The sequence below is a fragment of the Argiope bruennichi genome, chromosome 7 (assembly GCF_947563725.1).
Source record: "Argiope bruennichi chromosome 7, qqArgBrue1.1, whole genome shotgun sequence".
Lineage (NCBI taxonomy): Eukaryota > Metazoa > Arthropoda > Arachnida > Araneae > Araneidae > Argiope > Argiope bruennichi.
Window position 1 is genome coordinate 54,636,954 of NC_079157.1, and position 15,978 is coordinate 54,652,931.

At 30.4% G+C, this 15,978-nt stretch overlaps 1 protein-coding gene across 2 annotated transcripts in view; it reads right to left on the reverse strand.

Annotated features, from left to right (window-relative positions):
• The window catches only part of LOC129976084 (rho GTPase-activating protein 26-like), a 258,723-nt gene that overhangs the window by 13,668 nt on the left and 229,077 nt on the right, over positions 1-15,978 (reverse strand). For both annotated transcript variants that reach the window (XM_056089459.1, XM_056089458.1), the window contains exons 7-20: positions 15,666-15,708; positions 14,272-14,333; positions 11,246-11,308; positions 11,088-11,157; positions 10,025-10,122; positions 9,545-9,582; positions 9,323-9,458; positions 7,990-8,029; positions 7,739-7,876; positions 7,480-7,567; positions 7,296-7,354; positions 6,284-6,389; positions 2,165-2,324; positions 501-1,050 (exon numbers count right to left, since the gene is read on the reverse strand). In XM_056089459.1, coding sequence (XP_055945434.1) covers positions 501-1,050; positions 2,165-2,324; positions 6,284-6,389; positions 7,296-7,354; positions 7,480-7,567; positions 7,739-7,876; positions 7,990-8,029; positions 9,323-9,458; positions 9,545-9,582; positions 10,025-10,122; positions 11,088-11,157; positions 11,246-11,308; positions 14,272-14,333; positions 15,666-15,708 — 1,651 coding nt within the window. The remainder of the gene's footprint in view (positions 1-500; positions 1,051-2,164; positions 2,325-6,283; positions 6,390-7,295; positions 7,355-7,479; positions 7,568-7,738; positions 7,877-7,989; positions 8,030-9,322; positions 9,459-9,544; positions 9,583-10,024; positions 10,123-11,087; positions 11,158-11,245; positions 11,309-14,271; positions 14,334-15,665; positions 15,709-15,978) is intronic.

Sequence of the window (15,978 nt, forward strand, 5' to 3'; positions counted from 1 at the left end):
CAGACTTGCGAAGTTACAATTGAAGAAAAAAAATTAAATTATGTCTCAGTTGATACTTATCACAGCTACGCTACTGGAATAAACACTGGTTCACAGTGCAACAAATGATGAACCATTCAAAAAAATTATTCCGAAAATTCCTTCAGAAATAAGTGATAATTCCACTGTATCAAGCAGGAGTATGGAACTGTCAAACAGCTCTTGACAACGCCGCCCAAAAATATTTACTACAAAAGTTTGAGAAATACAGATTTCTATAGAATTTTTTACGACAGGAAACTGACATTTTCGCCTTTCACACCTATCCGTTTTCCTACTAGTCTTTGATTACACAATAATACATATAATAATGATTTTTCTTCATGAAATTTAATAGCGCTGTTTCGACGCATTTAGAGAAATTTGAAAATATCACAACCCAATCATAAAACCCAAAAACCTTCAAGTATAATTCTTTCTTAAACACTTGAGGTTTGTTTAAGAGAAAAGACAAAACATACCATTCCAGGATGGATTGTAGACCACCAAAGGTTTCCTCGTGCTCCGCTGGGGTGCAACATTTCTCGACTGCTGACTGGAATTGGCATTAGATATCGCGTGCTGGCTCCTAGACGATGACTGTTGTGCATTTGTTAAGCTTGTCGATGAGGAATATGACTTTTGGGTGGACGTGGTAGTCATCGAGGAGTGTCCTTGAACAGAAGATGACATAAGGGAGTGGTAAGACTGACGTTGCTGGACATAAGACGGCTGGACCACCATCACACGCTGGGCAGAGGACGAATTGTCCAAATACATGCTCTCTGCCCTGGGAGACACTGAAGAGAAACTGCCGGAGTGAGATCGCGAGGCCGAGTGTTCCGAGTGTCCTGGGGGTCGGCCAGTGTCCATGACGTACACAGTCTCTCTCTTGGCTCTTCGTTGTGGCGCCACGGGCTCGGCATGAGAGTCGTTGTAAATAGTGCCATGAGAGGAAGAATTGTTTTTCACAACATTTTTAGAACTTAGGCTATCCTTCGCATCCCCATTGATAGTTGGGGTGGAAAATATCTAAAAGAGAAAGAGAATACAGATTAATGCTGAATTTGAAGTTATACTGACAGAACAAAAAGATAAAAGTCCACATTCAAACTATGCCACACATCAGATAAAAGACTATGCAGAACTTCCACAACAGGACTTTCTGTATAACTTTGTAGTACAGAAGGTGTTTACATATTTTTAGCACCGGGGGGGTCATTGAATTAATATTTAAAATGTAAAGACCGTTTTTTAAAATGTTCTATCTGATAGTCCTTTATCATCAGACATGTACGCATCATAATTTCCCTGACAGAATGACTTTTTGTAAAATTTCCAGAGATATTAATTTAAATTTCTCTTCTACTTTCCAAAATCCGTCAATCGCGATGAGTTTGTGCTTAAAGAAAGCTTTTTCAACAGATTGAAGACACAATAGTCTATAATTGAAATGTCAGGGCTTCAAGGAGGATTAACACATGAAGATTCGTGAAAAATCCAAGGCATTTCTATACTTTTCCATGATAAACGGAAAGTGAAATACAGCAAGTAAAACGACAAAAATTTCAGCTCTCACATCAAAATGTTCCAATCTAATCAAATCTATCCACTAAAACAGAATAATACTTATACTAAAAATTTCTTAGTAAAATATAAAAAGCTACAGATTTAAATAATATTGAAATACCTTTGAACTTAATGAAATAATATCAAATAGTAACGTAAAGCTCTTTTAACAAGAAAATAAAAGTCATATTCTCATAATTGATTACTATAGCTAAAAGAGATATAGTTCTTCTGAAAATTTTTATAAATAATTTTTGGTTACTTATTATAATGACTAAATACCATTAGCTTAATTTTCATTAAATTTAACGTAACCTCAATCGCAGATTATTTTAATAAAGTTATAGCATCTCTAAACCTTACTGCCATTATTTAGTCAAATTTAACCTTCCTAAAACGAACAGGAAAAATAATTTTTAAAAAATTAGAGAGAGAAAAATATTTTGGATGAAATAAAGAAAATTAAAGATAAATTTCTGCTTTGTCAAAATAACTAAATAAATTTATAGTTGGAATTTTAAAAGGCTTTTAATGGGGGAATGTGTTTAATAAACTCAAAATATATGGTTCTACTCACTTGATCAGCATGTTCTATCAAAATTTCTAGCACTATATTTCCAAATTTGATTTCCATAATAGCTGCTACAGTTTCTTCTTCGGGACGTAAAAGCGTAGGACCAAAACATACACCCAGATTTGATATGGTCATCAAATTTTTGTCAGAATGCTTTGCGACTCTGGAAAGTATAAAAAGCACATTAGAAATTGCTGTATACAGACATTTTTGATCATTAGAAATTTATTAATTTGTTCCATCTGTTGCCATACCTTATATAAATAGAATTTAAAAAATTAATTATGAATGGTATTCGGATAATATAATTTTAATTAATTAAAATAATATTATTTTAATTAATTGAAGTCAATCTACTTCATTTAACAGTAATAATGATAGACCCTAGACCTATAATGCTTTAAAATTCCATTTTTAGGAAAAAGAATAAAACAATTAAAAAGTCAAAAGAGGCTGAATATAAATTTGTACACAGGAGAACATTAAAAATAAACACTAATCTTTTAAACTATAAAACACTAAAATTAATGAGATGGGAAAAATTGAAAAATTTGCATGAATATAAATGTATTCAATTTTTAAATTGTTAGAAATAGAATACCATTCTAGTTGGGGAGGGGGAAAAAAAACGCTTTAAGTGGCATAAAATTGTATATTATGTTTCTTGAGTCAAAAAAATGTTTATTTGAAAATTTTTTTTAAAAATCTTGTTTTTATACTGTCGCCAGTTTTGAGTGATAGTTAGTAAAATATTTTTCACATATTAACATTTTAAATAACAAATAAAATAAATGCTCTACTCTTCTGCGATCTAAATTAATACAGTTTTGAAGCTTTGAATCCTGTTATATTAAAGCAATCAATGTCTGCTTAAAAAAAGCGCATCTAGTTGATTGGTATTCGGTACCGAAGCAGCCATTGAAACGGTGAAAAATAATTTAAAATAACTAGAGAGGGTGGTCTCCCAAAACTTTCTCGCAAGCTCTCTAAGAAATTTGTCACGCCAGAGAACGTCTTACATAGCACTGGCGTACAGTAATTACGAAATATTAACTTCTGGCATGAAATTAGCATTTTTACCGTGTTATAATTGGCGAGTTTTTCGAAGATTATAAACTCTGATGTGGTGTTAGTAGGATCCGAAAATCGAATTTATGCTCTAGACATGTCTTTCTCAACCCATTCAATCCAAAGATTTGATACAAAATTGCACTTGTAGTCACAAATTCTCACACCAAAATTCATACATTTCAGTCACTGTGTTTTTGAATTATGACGCTTACTTATTTCTGAAATTACAGACCGCTAAGACAGTCAATCCGTTGTTGTATTTGGTCTAAAATTTGATAGTTGTCTACACTATAGATTTTAAATCTGTGTACCGAATCTTATCTATCTAGCTCTCATTGTTTTGTAGTTATCATGTTAACATCTATTCAAATAGCCGGACAGACGGCCTTCCTTTGAATAAATTTCACTCACAATTTGATTAAAATAAAGCGCAAATTTGATGTACAGATAATACACCAAATTTCAACCATCTAATTCAAATTTCGAGTTACCTTTGACACAGACAGACGGACATTTTCAAAAAATGTGTTTTTTGAATTCAGGAAGGTCTAAAACGTGGAAATTTGTCAAAATCTCGAGTTCGAAAATTGTTTAACGATTACTATGCTTTCTCTATGCTATGTATACGAGAAAGTAATGATGATAATAAAAGCTTTGGTTAAATGTTAGATTGTCAAAAATCTTATTAAATTTGATTAAAAGAATAAGAGAACCTCGTATTTTTTTTTACAAAAGTATTTTTATTATCAAAAACAACAAAGTTTAATTTTTTAATCTGATTTAGAACATTTTTCTAAGAGGAAGTACATGGCTATTTAAACGGTTTAGAAATTAGCTACAGGATCATAATTAAAATGGATACTTTGAGTAGTTGTCACTATTATTAAATAAGCAATCGTTGTGAATATTTTAGTTAAACTAAATAACCGATATTAAGTTTATTATTCAAGGGCTTTTTTTTTTTTTTTTTTTTTTTGTAAATCTTATACAATATAAGGGTTCTTAGAAAAAAGAGAAAAAAACGAACAAGCATTTATTCACTTAACTGTTGTAAGTAAACACATACTTCTAATTACAAAGTTCTTTCAAAAAAGGTATCAAATGTATAAAAATACTTCTGCTTCTACAGAGAGTAGTAATAAAAAGTTACAAAAATTAAATTTTTATGCTGCTCTCATAGCAGAAAAAATTTTCAGTGTTTAAAACGTTTTTCTTACTTTCATCTATAAATATACAAAGTTACATGATTTTACATGTAAAATCTCCTGAGATATTAAAAGGCAAATAACTCGGAACAATTTTCAGTACTTTTGACCGATGTTTGAACAAATCTTTCATTGTAGTTTTGAAGGATAATATACATATCACAAAAAATTCTTAATAAGGCAAATTAAAATAATAATAATGCATTCTTAGAAGTCTATACAAAATTGCATTTTTCTAATAATAGTGTAATTATGACTCAATTAATCATTTGTAACAATAAGAGAGGCTTTTTGAATTTATCGGCACATATTTATAGAGCGTACATTGACAAATCCAAATCATTTCTTTGTTCAGATATAATACCAAACAAAACTAATTGAATATATCGGCAACCACTTATTGTATAAAATGGCATAAACTAATGTTCCTAAAAATCCCACACTACACATTTATTAATATATTGCTAGCGATGATGAGCCTCTTGTAGGAAGGATGAATTTTAACTTTTCCAAAAGAGATCGTTTGAAAATTAATGCTTCTTTCTCGATGGAAACTACATCTGCTGTCCGAATTATATTTCTACAAAAAGAAAGATCTTATTTTACCTGAAGCAGGATCCAATTGTAAAATTTACAATCGTTGAATTCGTTCGTCTATGTTCTACGTCGATCGTGCAATTATCTAAACAATTATTGTTACAGTTCATGGATTACATGAATGTTGCATTAAAGTTGAAATATTTCTCTTTAATGTAGTTTTTGGAAGGCTGAGTTCTGAACTGACTGTTCGCACTCAAATATAAAGGTAGCGTGAAAAACAAGTCAAAATAATTTCTGAATCAGTTATATAACGCTCAGTTATATTACCCCGCTTCTTCCCTAGGAAGTAAGAATCTTGTAATTTACTATTATTAAACCATTCTGCAAACAGAATGGTTTAACGATATTCCGGGTATTCTAGAGAGATACCAAGATTTCAGAAAACGACGTTCGTATTCTTATACAACTAAAACAGCGTTACGATTACAAACAGCACCAATCATCAGCATTTCCAAATGTTCATTGTTACTCAAATATGCCATTATATGAAATACAATCGCGAGAAAAGAATTTTATTTTCTTGCTCGGCATTCCAGTACATCTCTGAGATATTTTAAAGGCTCAATTTCTCAAATTTTTCTTTCTTTTCTTATAAAATCAAAGTAGCAATATCGATTCATTAATTTACCAATTTCTTTCAAGTCATGCCAATATTATTAAGCAACTATCTACATTTGATGGTTTTTCTTTATCGAATAAATTTGCTTTTGTGAAATAGTTTTTTTAAATCTAAATTTTGATAAGTCCTTCAAAATTTAAAAATGAGCACATCTTAACAAAGTTTGTAGATAGAAACGTGAAACTTTGGATGTTTGTGCATAGATGAGAGTAAGTTAAGCATTTTACTCATTTACACATGAGTACAACTCATTAAACTATTTACACATGAGTTGTACCCATTACACTATGAGGGACCTATAAAAATTTACATTAAAAAAATTATTATTAACCTACAGAGAAGCTAAAATGCCTTCATACAATTTTCCATCTCGCTTAACGAAGCTTTGTACTAGGAAATAAATGCTTTGGTTGAATATTAATTAAATGAAGTAATAATAGTTAGTGTTAATAGTATGTTCATGAGTAGTAATATTATGAGAATATCACTACTCATGAACACTATAATGATTATATTCATACACAAAAATAATTTATAAAAATCAAGCAGATATTATTTTTCATTTAACAAAAAAAAGGCTTGAGTTTTAATTGAAACAAAACATCGATTTAAAAATTCTGAACTTACTTGCAAAGATGAGCAATGAGAATCTGTAGCATGCTATAGTTTGGCTTTGGTAGCTTATGGACAAGTGACTTTATTTCTTCAATCCTTTCATCCATATTATCTAGTTCTGTTTGAAAAGAAATCATTTTTCAGACATTTTAAATCTTTTAATGTGCAGAATAAAACATAACGAAAACAAGATTTTTTTTTTCCCTGTTAGGTATAACTTCTCCAAACACACAAGTAAATGCATATATTTTTATGCAAGATAATTAATCATTTCCTTTCTTCACAGTATATAATACCCCCCCCCCCCGGGGTATGATTTCATATAACTGCCATGCCACTAACCCATTACAATTTCACTTTCCTCAGGCAACAAATCGGTGACATGTCTAATCATCCTATACATAATTTGATAATTCCTATTTTTTTCCTATCTAGTAAAACATTTAGCTTTAATTCTTTATTTCTTATCTTTATTCTTAATTTTAATCCTTTATTCCTATTTCTTATCTCCACATATGAAAATTTACTATCTTGGTCTCTAAAACATTGGGGGGAAAAAAAGGATGAATTATTTTGGATGCTTTATATATAATTAATTTACTGAATCAAAATATTTCCTCCTAAAATAGAATTCACATGACAAAGCATAGGAAGAGAGAATTTAACATTATACATACATACCAAAAAAAAAAAAAAAAACGTTTTTTTTTTTTTTTTTTTTTTTTTTTGCGTACGGTGGCGGGGGAGGGGGTTCAATGACACAAATTTTTACAATGCTTAGAAAACTGAAAATTGCGTAAACCTGATTGTAGTAAAAATAAATTAGAATTTCGAGACTAGGTAACCCTGAAGAAAATTTAGATCCCGAAATATTCGGCAAAGGAGGGAGAGACAGAGGGAAAAAAAAAAGAAAAAAAACCCCCCTCATCTAAGAATGAATCTTAAAAAAAAAAGCACCATGAGAAAATTATTTTTAGATTTTACGGATTTTTAATATTGAGAATAAAAGGAAGAAAATGCTTACTTGCGGCATTTATGAAGGCACTGTGTAATCGGAATGTCATTAATGGTTCTGGAAGATTCCTGGAATTATAAAAAATAACGAAATATAATTCATGATACAACAAGAAATGCTTTTTTCTCCGAAGACGTTTCTTAAAAATTATTCTGAATAATTTTTTTATGGTTAAAGTGATTGAAAACGTTACCTAAAATAATTTTTTAAAGCACTAGTAATAGTTTTTATTTCCCACTCATCAGTATCGTCCAAATTAACTTTCTCTGTTTTTCGCCTATCTGGAAAAGAAAAACATCATTTCATTTAAATTCTCTTATAAAAAATCTCATGATACATACTAATAAATATAAATATTAATATGCCTAGCATGCTTTTATACGAAATATCGAAAAACTCAATGAAATGAAAAAATAACATTTATAACAGTTTTTTAAAAACATCTGACTTACCTAAGGCCATTTGAGTAAGTTTATTGACTTTAGAACTGACACCAACTAATCTGTACAAGCCTTCATCATCTAAACCACGTGATTCTATCGCATCTATACATTGCTGCACAAATGCAAAGCCCATTTCATCCAAATAATCTAAGAAATATTTTTAAATTATCCATTATTAAAAATATACAAAACATTAAATAATTATAGAAAAAAGTAACAATAAAAATAAGATAAGAATATTACAAGGAAATTGTACTTACATTCTTCTTGTTTGGGCAATTTTCCAATTTGACTATATGCCTATGATAGTAAGGAAGAAAAAAAAATTGAAAAATAGCACTCAGAAATAAAAAGGTGGCTTGTTATACTTCTAGAAGTATATGCTACTCAAATATGTCTTAAAAGTGTAACAAATTTTTGTAAGTAAACAGACAAATTATTACATTTTAATGTCAAAATAATCAAAGGAAAACTATGTAAGAATTATTATCATATATAAAAGTCTTCAATTTTACGATACAAATTTGTTAATCATGTCATTTTTTATGAATCAATAATGGCAAAATTAAATGGTACAATTAACTCAAGAACACTGATACAGTAACAATGGTATAACGAACAGAGTGAAAGCAAAGGAGTCTGAATGTTCTCCGAAAGAGGTTTATAGAGTGTCGCACGCACGCACAGTGTTTTACTTTTGAAAGTAAAATACGAAAGAAGGATTGAAGAATAATATGATGTGAAGGGTTTCAGTTGTTAAGCCATTAATGATAAATGGGGGCGAAAAAAGTATATTATCCCCGGGCGCTACTGTAGAAAGATACTAACCAAAAATAACGAGCATAATGAATTTAAAAAAAACTGGAGGCGTGGAAAATCAAAAAGAAATAATCAAATAAATGAAAACGATGATATATCAGCAACATAATTTGCATCTCGTTATTATTGCTTTACGAGATTAATATTTTGAAGAATGTATCATCAACTATTTTATGTATGAATTAAGCTTTCTTTCTTCTAGTCTTTAAGCATTAAATTCAGCAACTGCTGCAAGGGTTGTGTGTGTGTGTGGGGGGGGGGTATAGATAGCCGGACGTCCATCGTAAGGAATAACCTGTGAATAAAATATCATTGCTTTTATGCCATCATTTTAAGAGAATTATCATACAGGGGCAGGGGAAAAATGCCATGTTACCATCCTTACTTAACTTTTCTATGCCATTAATATGCCATTGCATATGCCTAAGATTTCATTCTATTTTGTTTTCTTGATGTCAGATTAAAAAAAATGTAGAATGTTTAATTTTCCGAAGTGTTTTTTTAAAAAGTTGATTACGGTTTTGGTTGAATCATAATTTTGAATCTTCATTTTGACATTCATAAACAAATTATTTCCTACTTCCCCTTTGACAGTGAACTGCTGATTTACGAGGAAATTCTACTTCTGTCTCTAGAGAAGAATTATATGATGCTCATCTGGAAATTTCATATCTTCCTTCAGGTTACTGATTTGGATCAAAGTCAGTTATTCAAATCTCGAGTTACCCCTGCAGGTCCCACAATATTTTATAATTAAGAAATATATAAACTTACTGGCTCCTTTCCGTCCATTGCGTCCAACCACAACCTCCTATCTTCTTCAGAAAGAGCTTGGAAAGTAAGAATTCCTGGTTTGTCTTCAACTATTATGTCAAAACAGAACCTCTTGTCGATGGAATCGGACATACGCCTGTAATACATTGAAAATTTCGAGTCAAACACGTGCAACAAAACAAATATATTCATAAGAAAAGGTAGCAAATTTAATATACTCACCTAATACATTCTTTCAAAACGTATGTTTCTGACAGAGCCTAAAAAAATGATTATTTTATTAATAAAATGCTAAATGTGAATAAAAGATAAGAAAATATTCCGATTTTGTATTTATTGTGGAAGGGAAATAAAAATGAATTAAATAAAAAGAAGAGCGAGTATTGATAAATTAGAACTTGATAATGGGTAAACAAAGTACGGAAAAATACACATATTTCATGACTTTAAATTGTGAACTAGAAGCATCACTCAACACCATATTTGGTTTAATTTCATAAAGCAAGTATTTTTAGATATTTTCTTTTAACACTGGACATTGGATTAGATTTTTGTACACCTCTTAATGTTTTTTATAAAGGCTTCTAAATTTCGATAAACGAAAAATTGATTTCAAAGTTCTATATTTTTAACTAAAATACAGGTTATCTTTAATAAAAGCAGCAATACAAATTATTAGCATTAAAGAAAATTTATACATACCACTTTCCCCGTTGTTTGAGAATAAGGAATCATAGTAAACTTGCGGTTTTCTTTTTGATACTGACAAAAGTGTTTTGTCCATGTTGTGCCAAGAGCTTCTAAAGAAATAAAATATATATTCAATTTGGCACAATGGTAAAAGTAATAAAATTAAAATTCTCAACTAAATGCATCGTTATTATTGCGAGAAAAATCATTCAAAAATTGCGCAATGTATGTAAGATAATAAAAAAAGGAAGCGTAATTGAGAATTGCATTTCAGGAAGTTGTTTACTTGCATTATGTTTCATTTTGCATATAACGGGACTCCTTTATAATGAAGAATAGTTACATAAAGAGAGAATTTACACATTACAATAGCATTTATTGATTGAATATGCGTCAGATGTATGACTTTTCCAGAATTTGAGGCGATATTTAAAATTCTAATTCGAAGAGCTGAATAATTTTATGTTGACAAAAAGGAATAACCGCAAAAAATTTATATCAAGGGCCTGCTTTAGTATCTGAATGATCATCACCATACGACAGTACTCTTGCTGGAATTATGACTGAATCCTAACGACCCTCACTGGTTGCAATGCAACTCCATCAGTATGAAGTATGCGCTGTCATCGGTTTGGAGGTAGTAAACCCTCACCATTACTTTATCTAAATGGGAAGCGAGAACGAACTACCATACCAGAAGTTTCTCATCTTTTCTTTTGGGTTTCCTTTCCGGTAGCGTACAGAAAGGGATAAAATAATTTCTGATTAGATCAGAAGCACAATATTAAAAGGTTAAAAAATAATTTATTACACATACACATTATCTCCGCAACTAACTCTATTAAAAATGACTAACTTTTACATAAATGGCAAAATTTTATTTGAAAAACACACTTTTCTTATTTTTTTGCCAGAAATCTTCATTATAAGGAGGATAAAAGAGTAATAATTTATAAATATGGTGTTGCTTTTAAAATAACAAACTGTCGGTCAAAATATGAAATAAATTTCGAAAACTTTATACTTTTAAAAAATCATTTAGGTTTAACTATTGGGAAAATTTACCTGTACTTACTCTTTTCCATCAGATACAAATATCCTTGCCTAGTAAACATCTTATTCAAAGACCCGGAATCAAGCGGTTTCTACAAGGAGGAAAAACCCCGTTACATTAAATTTATCAAAATGCTACTTATAAATCAGTCATCCATTACAAGAAAGTATGAAACTTACTTCTAGCAATTTGATCATTAATTGCTTGGCTTCCGCATGAGTCGCATCGAAGTTTTCTCTTGTCTGAAAGAAATGGAAAAAAAAGAAAATCACAGACGATTATAGTAATTCCACATCTTCAATCAGACGAAAAGAAACATATCTAAGATCAATCATTCTAACGGAAGGAGACATTCAACATTGACGAATTTAAAACACCAAGAACGCGTACAAACTTAATCTTCGGATTGGACGATGAACAACTGTCTTCAACCCCTAGTTTCAAAACAAACAATATGCCCCATTAAATCGCAAGTCTTGATTGAAGAGAAAGGGAAATTGCAAATAATCGAATCATAAAACAGACTCTTCCAAACATACAACAAGCTTATTGAATCTAGGAAGATACAAGGAGTAATGATGTATAGCAGAAGGCAAAGATGTTGGCTTCAGAATGTGAACCATAAAAAAGATTCTTCAGAACATACAACAAGCTGATTAGCGAATTAAATTTAGGTAGACACAAGAAGTAATGAGGAAAGAGAAACTGCAAAGAACCGGATCATAAAACAGACTCTTCCAAATATACAACAAGCTTATTGAATCTAGGAAGATACAAGGAGTAATGATGCAAAGCACAAGGCAAATGCAGCAGTTTATTTTTCCATTATCTATGAGCAACATGATATCTATTAAGAAAACATAAAAAATATCATCCTTCGGGTGGATTGGACATATGCATTAGATGCGGTACATTTCCATATTTAGGAAATACCGCATACCACAATTTAGATTAAAAAATATATAACTCCTCATTTAGAAATCATCAGCTGTTAAGTTCTCAAAATGTTCCATGAGATTTTTTTTCCATTTAATTACTATATCTTCCAAAAACTAAATGTTCCATAGCCACGCCATAGGACAATCTCAAGCGGAGGCCAAATTGGACATAATGCTTCATATTGCATAAATTATATATAATACTTACAGTAAACGGTATTCTACAAAAAAAAAAAATGAATAAACGATACATGTTTTGAGCTTTTTATCAAATCTACAATTTTGTGTGCTATTAGATACCATTTGCAAAACTTTTAAAAAATATATAAATAATATATTTCTAGGAAATACAGCACATTCATTACAATAAGTAAAAGCACAAAAAAGAAACAAAATATTTATGTTTAGGCATTCTTTGAAAATAACTATTTTTTTTAAATATAATCCTCGAAAAGGTTGCAATATTAATTAATAAAGATATTTAATTTAATATAAAATAATTATAGCAATACAAATACTAAACGAATAAGAACTGTCAAACCTAAATAAAAAATACCATAGTAATAACCTAACATAAATAGCAAAATAATTTAATAATAGGAAGTCTAAAGTCTAATAAATCAGAAATCTTTTGAAAGAGAAAATACAGTGGTGGAAAATACTTTGAGACCACCATTGAACTTTTTTTTTTCTTTTTGTATTTAAAAATGAAAATCTTTTTTGTAATTTACATTTACACTTATATATATAAAATGTAATAAATAAAAAAAAATTTAGAATTTAAAATACGTTTATTGTAGCTATAAAGGAAAAATGTATAATGTAATGAAATGGAAAAAAATTTTGAGACCAGTTTTAAAGAGTGATTGTTTGCATAATGAGATGACGTAACTTTTGCACAATTTTGTGCGGGACAGTTGTGAGACTGAAAAGAAACACTTTCTAATCATTTCTTTGAGTGTTGAAGCAACTGAGACTATGGGTAGCGGAAAATTACTGACTGAAATTGAAAAGGGGAAAATCTTAGCATTTCGCGGAAGCGGAATGAGTGAAAAGCAAATTGCTAGCAAAATCAAGAAGTCTAAAACTGTGGTTCATCATTTTCTCTCAGATCCATGCAGATATGGTACAAAAAATAGAGGAGGAAGGCCATCAAAACTGTCAACCAGAATGAAAAGAAGTGTTATAAGGATGGCTGTTAAAGACAATGCATATTCTGCAGCAATGAAATCGACACTTAAGCTTCCAGTTACGGCTAGAACAGTTAGAAATATTCTGAGTAATACGAAAAACAACAAATATGCAAAATTCAAAAGTAAACCCAGACTTGAAAAACGTCATATTGCAGCAAGATTGAACTTTGCAACATCTAATGTTTTAAAACCCAACTTGTGGCGGAAAATAGTGTTCACGGATGAAAAGAAATTTAAGCTAGATGGACCTGATGGTTTAAGAAAGTATTGGCATGATTTGAGACAGGATGCTACGCATTTTTCAAAGCGAGGTCAAGGGGGTGGATCCGTCATGGTTTGAGCAGGTTTCAGTGCTAGAGGTAAGACTGATATTGTGTTCACTAAAGGTAATATGAACTCTTTTGACTATCAAGATATACTGGCGAACAATTTTGTTCCATTAAGAGATGAACTTATGGATCAAAATTTGATTTTGCTACAAGATAATGCGTCAGTGCACAAGTCTGCTTCAACTATTGCTTGGCTAACTGAAAATAAGTTTTATGGATTTTCCGGCCAAAATTCCAGACCTCAACCCCTTAGAGAACATGTGGGGTATCCTTGCACGCATGGTGTATGAAAATGGTAAACGATATTATTCTGTGTCTGAACTCAGAGCTGCTATTTTAAAAGCATGGGATAAAATACCGATTCTAACATGCAAAAACCTAGCAAAATCTTTCCAGAATCGTCTTTTAGAAGTAATTCGTGTGAAAGGAAAACACACGAAGTACTACAAATTGTAATGCTATACATTTAATTAATATTTAACTTTGTAATCTCAAAGTTTTCCCTACCTTTTTATGTTATGAAAAAAAAATCATTTGAGTAAAATGTATAATTACATTCATTTCTTTACAAGATAATATGAAGAAATTTTTATGTTTTTGTATTGTATATACTATTTAATGTATCTTTTTTTAATAAAGTTAAAAGTTTTCAATTTCACATGTGGTCTCAAAGTTTTTTCCACCACTGTACATCTAAATAATCAATAATAAATCTAACTTGCAATATATTTGGAGTTTGACTTACTTTCTGCAGTTTCTTCTGCAGATCTGTGCTGAAAGACTTGAAATCTTTGGCCACTTCATGTCCTGCACAAAAATATATGTGTCAGTGTGGGTCGTACGCCATTAAAATAAGGATAAAATATCCATTCATAGAAATATATACAAAATGTTTAACGGAGATCGATTAAACAGAGTTTGACTGTGATTGTGCTCATAGAAATCCCATTATTATAAATATTTTACAAAAACGAAGGCATGGTATCATCACTGAATAGGGATGGTTTTAAATGCCTTCCTTTATTAGCCATTGAAACAATCAGTGTACATTTTATATGTTAATTTTCGTTTTCCTTATCCCCTTTCCAATTAAATCGAACATTCTGCCCTACGCCGAGAGAGTGTTGATTCATTGTAAACTTTATCAGATCGTTCCCTCCTCCAGTGGTTTAATAATAATCTCTACCAGTAATAGAGGAGCATGCGTTGGTGCTAAGATTTCGAGCTACTAAATTAGACAAAGATATACATTAGAAGAAAGAAATGCACATCTCAGTGCATTGAGATGTGCATTTGATGTGAGTCTTGAGATGATAATTAGAAATTGAATTAATTAAAGATTAAGCGGAATTTTGGCGTTTCCCGCGATAACTTTCGAAAATATTATAGCATAAAAACGATTTTTACACCATCTTAAAATTCAAAAAAATTATCTTTGAATGATATCAGTTCAATAATTGTAAAATTTTCCAAAAATGTACAATTAAAATTTTTTTTTCTGCATTTGCAACAGTAGATTACCTTGATGCATTGAAATTCAAACTAGTTTCTTTATTTTATCAAATATTTAATAGCGTGAGATTCTGTGATTTTTTCAAAGAAAAAAAAAAGAGATTATGTTCGATGTCATATATTTCATATGAGAAATAAGATAGTGAAGTTACAATTCCGCCCAAATTTAGACTACAAATGAACCAGATAATTACGTCATTAAGTACTATGATGATTTGGGACTGGAGTCTAATAGGGTAGTTCATATACAAAATAAGCAGAACAGGTGTTAATCTATTAAATCAATAACAAAGCTTTAATTTTTATCACAATTTGACACTGAAAAATTGTTCATGTGAGAATCATGTCTATAAAGTTATACGTAATAAATTTAACTGTAAGTAAACACAACCCAAAATTCCCGACGAATCAGCTAGTCGATAAAGGCGGCCAGTAATAATAAAAATTCGCATGATACGCAGTGTCTTTTTTAAAAGCTTCTCAATTAGACGAGAGAATATCCATTTTTCTCCAAAAGAAAATATTTTTTAGAAATGCTACTTTCACACCTACACGACGCATAGCTCTATACAGTTTATGCGGCATTATCAGAACATCCGGTATAAAACATAATGTTTAACGACTCACCTTGATGATAAAACGTGAGCCATCCATACATAAAGCTCAATATCTGAAAGAAACAAAGTCATAAACGAAAATATACATCTTTGGTAGTGGGAAACAAACAGCATAAGTTGTTCGGGTGATAATGAATAAATAAGGCTTCGAAAAGAAAGACAGAAAAAGAAAAGAAAAGAAAAAGCATAAAATGAGAAAGACATATTTAGCATAAAAGAATGACTGAAGAATGCTGAATTAGCATACGGGTAAAAGTAATTAAATGTTATTTAATAATTTTAACCGTATTTAATAACTGTAACACACACACACACACGATGTA